Source organism: Limulus polyphemus, unplaced genomic scaffold, assembly GCF_000517525.1.
Source record: "Limulus polyphemus unplaced genomic scaffold, Limulus_polyphemus-2.1.2 Scaffold2632, whole genome shotgun sequence".
Lineage (NCBI taxonomy): Eukaryota > Metazoa > Arthropoda > Merostomata > Xiphosura > Limulidae > Limulus > Limulus polyphemus.
The window spans coordinates 77,115-87,522 of record NW_013668242.1 but is presented as its reverse complement, the minus strand read 5'-3'; the positions used below and the strand labels follow the sequence as shown (position 1 = coordinate 87,522).

At 33.1% G+C, this 10,408-nt stretch overlaps 1 protein-coding gene across 2 annotated transcripts in view; it reads left to right on the top strand.

The window, feature by feature from the left end:
• The window catches only part of LOC106467488, a 46,896-nt gene that overhangs the window by 5,450 nt on the left and 31,038 nt on the right, over positions 1-10,408 (top strand). Inside the window, exons 2-6 of one of the 2 annotated variants that reach the window (XM_022395685.1) lie at positions 457-625; positions 1,174-1,288; positions 1,980-2,150; positions 6,443-6,558; positions 8,509-8,692. In XM_022395685.1, coding sequence (XP_022251393.1) covers positions 1,243-1,288; positions 1,980-2,150; positions 6,443-6,558; positions 8,509-8,692 — 517 coding nt within the window. In that variant the 5' untranslated portion in view covers positions 457-625; positions 1,174-1,242. The remainder of the gene's footprint in view (positions 1-456; positions 626-1,173; positions 1,289-1,979; positions 2,151-6,442; positions 6,559-8,508; positions 8,693-10,408) is intronic. The other variant, XM_022395684.1, reaches the window with a different exon arrangement.

Below are 10,408 nucleotides of genomic sequence, written 5' to 3'. Positions count from 1 at the left end.
CTTTTTTTTTCCCCAAAACTTTGTCTTCAAAATAAGGGCGCGTCTTATACACCGGTGCATCTTATATTTCAAAAAATATAGTATATAATGCTTATATATGTTTTAAGAGGATTTTTATATCTGTATTATTTCATATGTGTGTGTGTGGTTACAAGTAATTAAATGAAATATTATCAGGGATATTTCTGGATCAATAGATTAGCTAGTTAGTTCTTTTTGATTTGAAATTTGAAAATACGTTTAGCTTCCTTTATACTAAAAATACAAGTTTTGACAGTAAGGTTCTAGAATTGAAGGCTTTGGTTGTTGTTACCCTTCTTTTGACTGAAGCACAGTTATAAAAATATTCTGTGTTTTAAAGTATTTTGTAGGGTTCATGAGATAAATTGTCTGGTGTGGGGTTCCTGTATGGTAAAGATGCTTTTTGGTATTTTTCATGTAACATGGTGGATACAGCTTGACAATTAGTGGTATTTGCTAGTTGCTTAATCAACCACAATTAGTACAGTGTTCCTCAAACCATGGTACATACAGTGGGTGCTGCCATGTACCTTCCATCTAGTCAGCAGTTCAAAGAAAACAACAATAAAAAAGTGGATGCTGCCAACAAGTTGCCTTCGCTATGGTCAGTTGTTGAAAATTAGCGATGTCGTAACAAAGACAATGTATGTTTAGTGTAAATGAGAGTTTAACTGGAAACACTCAAATCATGATCCTCTCCCTGATTCACCAAAGCTAAAACTGAGCAAAGCACAGATTGCTCACTATGTAGTTTTGTGCTTAATAGCAAACAAACATAATAGGAATATGTCGAAAACCTGGATAGTTGTAAAATCAAAAACAGTAATAACTGGAAACCCTAACTTTGATTAATTTAATATTTTTACCACAGTCAATTTAATCATAATTTTAGTTAATTTATTGTTGGAATATTCTAAAACAATAATAATTATAATTTCTAATTTTGATTAATTGATTTAATCATAATTTTCATTAATTTACTGGATACTAAGATACTAATCAATGTAATCTCTACTCGTAGGTAATTGACTGTATAGATTAATCAATTTAATAATCCATTTCTAGCTGTACATGCATACATTTTAGGAATGTAATACAAATGTTTAAAGACTATCAATGTAAATTTGACCCCTATATACATGCATGTTCCAGGAACTTCAAAAATTCACTTTCCACTAGATTCTCCAAAATTGATCTGACCAGCTGACTAACAGATGTCCCATGATGGAAGGATTTATGCCATCTGAAATTGCTAGACTTGTTTTAGGTATGATTTATGATTGTTTAATAATGCATTTAGTTACTTTTTTTTTCAAATTACAGGATTTTGAATTAGGAATTTTAATTTTAAATACATTTTCTGAAACAATGAAACACGCCTTTAGTCAGAGAAGGTCATTGGTCATAATGAAACACGCCTTTAGTCAGAGAAGGTCATTGGTCATAATGAAACACTCCTTTAGTCAGAGAAGGTCATTGGTCATAATGAAACACTCCTTTAGTCAGAGAAGGTCATTGGTCATAATGAAACACGCCTTTAGTCAGAGAAGGTCATTGGTCATAATGAAACATGCCTTTAGTCATGCCTTCTAAAGAAACCTGTGTACAAAAGTAAATCAATTACACTAAGATTTAGTACAACTTAAAAAAGAAGGTAAATGATTTAAAAAAAAAACTGTGGTAAGGTTATGATAGTTTCTTATATATCACAAATGAATTTCTGTAAAATCAATACTGGTTTTCTTGAGTAAGTGAAATTTTCTTTCAGTAACAAACAGAATCCTCATGGTACTAAAATAGTAATACAAAAGTTAATATATAGGTTGCTAATACTACATTATTTATCATTGGAAGAGTAAATATGTATAACGTTTTGTTCAGAATTTAAAGTAATGGGTTGGTGTTCCAATGCTTTTCATAACTTTATAATACATTTCTTTCGACTTCTTATTTTTCAGGTTATTTACGAGAGACTGGCTGTATTCAGACCTCAGAGACTTTTTTAGCAGAAAGTCCACACCTTAGAGAATATGCCAATTGTTTGCGTGATGGAAGAGAATATCCTGTAACAATAGGCAGTCAAAGTCTTAATCAGATTCTACAAGGGTATAGCGCACTAAGGGGAATAGGTAAATACTCGTTGTTAATTTTGCAAGTTTATCAAAGATTCGATTTTGTGTCTATGTTTATTTCACAAAATATGGTTGTAAAATAGATATGAATTTCACATTGTAAGATGAACAAACAAGGGAAGATGGATAGCAATTGCGTAGTAAAGAGTGACACTCGTAGAGAAAATTTTTGAGGACTAATCTTCAAAAGTAGTTTAGGCAAACTTCTTTGTTAAAATTCAGAACATCAGTTTGTGGTATAAACCTAGATTCCATGACAATACCTCACTTCTTCACACACTTTAGCTATCTTCTTTGTGCATCTGCCAGAGAGACTTGAGACAATTCCCACCTAATTCTGATACGATACCTTACCTGCGATTACATAATTGTTTCCATGGAATCCTATATCCTCTTGAGCCATGCTCATTTGTGACATTTACAATGGACTGCACATTATATGGATCCTTGCTTGGGATCCCTTGTCCTTATCCATACTAATTACATAATTGCTTTCATGGAATCCTATATCCTCTTGAGCCATGCTCATTTGTGACATTTACAATGGACTGCACATTATATGGATCCTTGCTTGGGATCCCTTGTCCTTATCCATACTCCTTCCTTACTCAAAGACTTCACCTGATGACGTGAAAAAATTATTCCCATAGTAGGTTTTCCTCTTCCTTTTCATCTTGTCTCTCTACTTTTCCAGATGTCACATTGGCGAGATGGGGTGGGTGGGTGGGGGAGCATATATCGACTCTCATGAATTCAAGTTGTAGGTACATCAAATTGTGTATTTTTTTTAGTGTGGTTATTTGTAGATGTCTCTTGATGGTGCATACAGTCAACTCTGCAGTTGCCTTCTTTATCATTCACCAGGGGGACACTTTGTCTCACTCTCCCTGTTTCCACACTGTCAACCAGGATTTCTGGGCTCATTCTGTACAAGTATGTCTAATAGCTTGTTCTATTCTGGGTGCCCTTATTCTTGTCATAGATTATCTCTCGAGGCACACCAAGATACTACAAATTCTATCCCCCCTCCTTCATCAAATGGAGCATGGTAAACCTTTGCCACTTACCAGATTCTTGCTGCTGGGGTGGTGAATCATAGAGAACCCTCAACAGCTGGGGCGATACAAAGGTGTACCAATATGGTGAGAAGTGGGGCAGTGGTGGCACTTTTAATACAGTGCAGGTCACCCCTCAAATACATTACTCATGCCACTTAAGCCCTCCTCCTGAAATGTTAGTTTGTTTAGTAGAATTAAGGTGTGCACATATATTTATATATTGACCAATATTGCATAACATGTTGCCTTCTTGTGCAGGTAGCATCTAGAAATCTGTACAACTGAGGTGAGTGCTCACTTTACTATACATTTATATATGGTGTGGGTGTATATATATATATATATATATATATATGAAATTAAATGTAAATTATAATGAGAGAGAGAGAGAAATTGCAACCACATTACACATTACAAACATCCAATAATTTGGTACAAATCACAAGGTGGATCATCATGTAATGTGCCCTGGTGTTTAGTAGAGGTACTAGCAGAAGTAAGACCTAAATTGTATTGGGGGTACACCATCTATCCAGTTTAATCTCAACTTTGCTGGCATCACATGATTAATAGAAAAAAAATAGCAGATGTGGGTGCTCTAGCCCACAACATCCCACATCTTTACCACTGTTTTCTGTCTGCAGCCAGATGTGGGAAGGTGGTTGCTCGTAAAAAAAAAAACTAATAAAAAAGCAGTAGGAAATAATAGAATACATTACATCAATGGGGGAGACAGCAAAACTGCTCTTGAGGTTAGCATTCCAGCTCCCAATATGATGTTTGGACATAAATACCAAGATGTTAAGGTATTACTATACTAAGACCAACCAACATTATAAGTATAGCTCTCATCTTTCACCCTTCTATGCTACTATCTGGATCTTCAATGGTTCTAAAGAGATCCACACAGTAGCAGGTCTTACATAGGGAAGGTGATATAACCACCACTACATTAATATACCTATACAAGATATGAAACGTCCAATAAGTAATTCCAATTATTTCATTTATAATAAATGTTAGAAATTATTTTTTTTATTGTGCATATTGTTACGTTGTTTAAATCACTATTTTCAAATTTGGATAAACATTTTCTATATTTATAATAAAATAATTTAACATATTTAATTAAAGTTTTCTTCTCGAATTTATGTACTAACATATAAATATTAGATTTTTAAGTCCTGTACATCACTACTAATTCTACAATACCTAAGAAGGTGTGAGTGAACGATGCTCTGTACGACATTTGGTGATACATTACTGTTTGGAGGTGGGAAGACCAAAAATTTAAAATGTAAAATCATTTCTTTTGTCATAAATATTAATATTACAATAATTATTCATTATCTTATTGTTTAAATCTAGATAATGTACTTCAGAATTTGATAGAGAAGTGTTCTCAATCTGTGGGATAAATGTGATTACTTATACCTGGATTATTAGTATTAGTATAATCTGACAGTACAGTTGAAGTGAGGTATGATCTGAATGCGCTCCAACCACACTACATGTATGGGCTGTTCAGTCACTTGTCTGCAAACACTTGAATGGTTTTGTTTACATTCTACCCATCCCCGAAGCACATATAGCTTCTTTGCCTTTTTTCTTTTATGGGTGAAGAGTGTACCCTAGAGAGAAGAGATGTTTCTTACCGGTGTGCCCCCTATGGAGCCCCTGCCATCAGGTGTCACACTCCATGGGCTTTCTTCAAACACCTATTGAAGGATGCTCATCTAGGTACAATTTGCACTGGTTCTTCCACCACTTCAGTGAGGAATTCTAACTAAACTGAGTGAGGAGGTGAGGTATCATCTAGGAAATTCACATTTTCCTTACCTGAAAATGTATTTCTTATAGATACTCACCACCTCACACATTCCCACCCATCCTCCCTACTTCTGGTGCATAATTTTTTTCTTCCTTGCCTTCTCAAAGAATGAAGTTTCACGAATGCAAGTACATAGGGGGAGTTATTATGCATGGAGGTGTGTCGCCTTCCTACTGACGGAGAGCTTTTGCTGCATGATGATGTCATTATGCAGTAGTGCAGTTCATGTGAAATAGGTGGGAATTTCCTCAAGGTTAGCAGCATGCAAATCTCTCTGGCAGATACATGAGGAAAATAGCTAAACTGTGTACCAAGGTGAGTATCCATCAAAAATATATTTTCCAGTTATGAAAATGGTAACATCTGTGTGAATGAATGTATAAATATAATATAAATATGAATTTAGTACGTTTTGAATGACTTGATCTAGAAGTTTCACCTCGAGTAATAACATTTTATTATGTACTGAGGGAAAATAGAAATCTGTAACTAAGTATATTTATTTACTTAGTTATTGTCTGTTTATTTGACTGTGATTTATGTATTACCTGTAATTTTGATTAGTGATAATTCAGGTCCTGCAGACAGTAATTCTCCTTACAAATTGGCCAAATTTCTTTGAGCTCAATATTACTAACACTTTTTATTTCTGAAATATGCTATACCAATAGAAATTGCCTTGAACTAGTATTGCATTTTAATTTTTAAACGAGATACATATAATTTTCAATCTAGATCTGTGTTTGTTATCCATTCATTAATGGCCCGGCATGACCAGGTGGTTAGGGCGCTCGACTCGCAGTCTGCGGGTCGCGGGTTCGAATCCCCGTCACACCAAACATGCTCAGCCTTGGGGGCATTATAATGTGACGGTCAATCCAACTATTCGTTGGTAAAAGAGTAGCCCAAGAGTTGGCGGTGGGTGGTGATGACTAGCTGCCTTCTTTCTAGTCTTACACTGCTAAATTAGGGACGGCTAGCGCAGATAGCCCTCGTGTAGCTTTGCGCGAAATTCAAAAACAAAACATTCATTAATTCTGGAGTTTATAAAATAATCATAAAATTGAATGAATAATTTAGCTTTGTTTTTATTTGTTTTTTAACTTTAAACAATTGTTGATTTTTCTTAAACATTCCAAAAAATTATGATTTATAACTACGGTAAATGTTAGGCCTGCTTCTATGATACTGACATGACAAAATCAAATGAATTCATACGGTGCTTTACAAGGTTAAAACCATAGATAATTCTAATGAAAGACCATTTATTTCTTGCCTACAATACATACAATGTAAGGTGTTTTGTAATAGGTTGAGTCAAAATTGGAGTATTGTATCAATTGTTATGGTGATTTGAAAAACACTGAATAGCCTTATGTAGATATATATATTTCCAACAGAGAACAGAAGATCTCTTGATCTTGAACAGTTCATTGAAATACTAGAAAATGCCCTGATTCAAGCTAGAAAACTTCTTTCAGAGGGGCATTCTACTTCACTTGGAATGCAGTTGGTAGTAAGTATGTCATATATTTGGGAAACAAAATCATTAAAAGTTTATAACTATTTGATATCTTGAATAAAGTAATATTGAATTAACTTGTACAAATTTAAGTAACTAAAATAGTAAAAAAGAATATTTTAACTCTATTACTGCCTGGATGGTACATCCCACCTCAAGGGATTATAGAAAATAAATCCATTGTTATTCTTCCACACATTAAAACAAACAAAACATGAAAAGCTTTGGAGATGATGTTTATTTAAAAAACATTTAATCATATATATGAAAATAAAAATCACAAATTTGGATTGTGGGTTTATTTCAGTATTCTGTGAACAAAAGCATTAGTGTTTGTGAATTTCTTGAATTTTTTTTAAACACAATATGGCACTCATAATCCCTAGGAGGAAAGGTGAATTATCATTGGACAAAACAGTGCTAATTGACCATGCAACTTTAATAAAAGTGTAGTTTTAACAATATTAACCAATCACTGTTTCTCTTAGTGTGATGTAATTACTTACATCTCAATTTGAGAAGTGATAGTAATCTAAACATGTAATGAAAGCTTTTTTTCATTTGTATAATTCAATAAGGCTTCCAGTTTATCAGTGATATATGCAGAGCTTGAAAAAAAACAAACAGTGTAAGTTTAACTTGTTGATATGTTGCTAGAAGAAAAGACATTGTGAACCACTTTTACCATAATTATGGCCAGGTGGTTCAGGCGCTCGACTCGAAATCTGCGGGTCGCGGGTTCGAATCCCCGTCCCACCAAACATGCTTGCCCTTTCAGCCGTGGGGGCGTTATAATGTGACAGGTCAATCCCACTATTCGTTGGTAAAAGAGTAGCTCAAGAGTTGGCGGTGGGTGGTGACGACTAACTGCCTTCCCTCTAGTCTTACACTGCTAAATTAGGGATGGCTAGTGCAGATAGCCCTAGTGTAGCTTTGCGCAAAATTCAAAACAAACAAACCATAATTATAGTCTTGATTTTTTAAAGCTTGCTTTACCATTTCATACTTCATATGAATTATGATGTTTCAGTGTGATAGAAAAAAGGATTGTGGAACAATGTGAGGTAGGCTTGGTTCGTTTAGCAGTGGACCATATCAAGTTTTGTTTTACAGATGCGGCCACTATTTGTTAGAACATGTTTGCATTAGTCCTTATTGGCCTGAGTAACTGCTTGATAGGTGAAGAAAATCACTGAAAAGAAATTGAAAAAGCTATGTATAACTATGTAATAAGATAAAACAGGTTTACAACTTGTATATGAAATAGAATCTTCTGATTAACAATTAAGAAAAAGTTGGCTTGCTTATAATATTGTGTGACTGTTATCGTAAACACAGTGAAATTGCATGTCATCTTTTTTTCTTAATTAAAAACAAAGAATTTCCTATAAAAACTGTAGAGGAATGTTTTAAATGAATGTAGGAAGACATAAAAAACAGTAATTACAATCTATAATAAAGGTAGTCATTTTTAATTGTTTCTCAAATATCACAATGAAATCTGTAAATTCATACAAATATCACCTATAAAAATTAGATATTTTATTTGCAAAATATCTTTAGAGAGTTCATTTGAAATTTCAAAATATTTCAACCTATAGACCTTTTTTTTCTTGCAATTGAATAAAACAAACCATACAACATGTTTTTCGAGTTAACTCACCCATACATTTACAGTTAATCAGTTGAAAGTAGTCATGAACATAAAGAGTTTATGAAAAAACAGAATGATAGAAGAATCCTTTTGAATTTTCGACCATTTTCTTAGTGACATTTGTACACCTTTATAATGTTATATTACGTTACTCATATATTTTACTTGTGGTAGATACGTTTTCTTACTTTCAACAGCTTTTTTTTTTCGCTCATTTCTGTTAAATGTATCGGTAGAAACAATAATGAAATATTTGTGGTAAAATAAATGGCTTATTTTTATATCCTTAGAATAAATCAGGGGTGTCACAAAGTACAGAAAGAAAATCACTCCATGATGACGGTCGGAACTACCCAAGTTCTTTGCAGACCGTATCATCTTCATGCAATGTGGCCTTGTGTGGTGGTTTTGATCGAGTAGATCCACGAAAACAGTTTAATCCACCTGCTACTGGTGATTCATACAACGTAAAAGGCAAGTATACATCTTTAACTACTTTTAGTATTGTGCTTGAGTTATAGCTGAAAAATTAATTTAATTATTGAAACTGTGTGTAAGGCAAGTACAACTGTTTATCAACTGGATGTATTGTATTTGAATTAGAGCTTAATTAAAAATTAATCTAGTGTTTCACAAAGTGTGAAAGGCATGTACATGTTTAACTATTTGTAGTATTGTGTTTGAATTGGAGCTTAATTAAAAATTAATCTAGTGTTTCACAAAGTGTGAAAGGCACGTACATGTTTAACTATTTGTAGTATTGTATTTGAATTAGAGCTTAATTAAAAATTAATCTAGTGTTTCACAAAGTGTGAAAGGCATGTACATGTTTAACTATTTGTAGTATTGTATTTGAGTTACAGCTTAATTAAAAATGAATTGTTGTTCTTAAGGTACCTCTTATTCACATGCCGATTGTGAAAGTTGGTCCCTGTATGAATTAACACTTATTCTTAATTTAAAATTTTCAACAGTTTACAGAGAAAAAATTTTGTCTTATTTTTTGAGCTCAATGCATTTGATTTATTATATAACTTTGAGTGTTTGGCATGGCAAGAGCTTTAAATTATTTTGTAGCTTTGGTCTTGGAACTTGACAGAAATGAGCAACGAAATGTGAATATGTGAGAAGATAGTGATCAAAATATCGTATAGTGTATTTAGAAAATAAGTACACTTGAAAAGTTGTTCATAATATTTTCTCTTGTAATTAAATACTTGCATTGACCATTGTTTACTTTCATTCTTTAAAAATGCAACATTGAATTAAAAAATAGGAAGTGAACTTGTAGTCATTCTTTCACACATTAAAAAATCGAAAACTTCAGAGTTGAAACTTATTTAATAATTATGTTTTATTTATTTAATTTTATACTTAAAAATAAATATGAATTTTGATCCATGGTTGATTTCAGTATGTTCTGAACAAAAACTTTAATATTTGTGAATGTTTTCTGAGCATAATATACAACTTATATACACATAATATACAGTATGTTCTGAACAAAAACTTTAATATTTGTGAATGTTTTCTGAGCATAATATACAACTTATAGCCTCTTAGGTGGCAATTTCAAAATATTTTTTAACAAAGTAACACTAATTTGAACCATGTAACTTCAATACAAATGTAATATTAGCAAATCAGTATTTCTCAAACTCAGTTGTCATGGTCGCGAGTTCGAATCCCCGTCGCACCAAACATTCTCGCCATTTCAGCCGTGGGGGCATTATAATGTGACGGTCAATCCCACTATTCGTTGGTAAAAGAGTAGCCCAAGAGTTGGCGGTGGGTGGTGATGACTAGCTGCCTTCCCTCTAGTCTTACGCTGCTAAATTAGAGACGGCTAGCACAGATAGTTCTCGTGTAGCTTTGCGCGAAATTCAAAACAAACAAACAAACTTTTAGCTGATTAAATAGTACGTTTTTCCATATCTTTCTTTATAGAATTTTAAGTGACTAATAGATTTATTAGCTTTTACAGAACCAGTTAGGCATAGTTTCAAGTGCTTTTGCTGTTATGTTAAAAACATTATAGGTAAAAAATCTACATAAAAAAAGCTTTCATTGTATGGTTTACAGCAACTTTATAGGTAAAAAATCTACATAAAAAAAGCTTTCAGTGTATGGTTTACAGCAACTTTATAGGTAAAAAATCTACATAAAAAAAGCTTTCAGTGTATGGTTTAC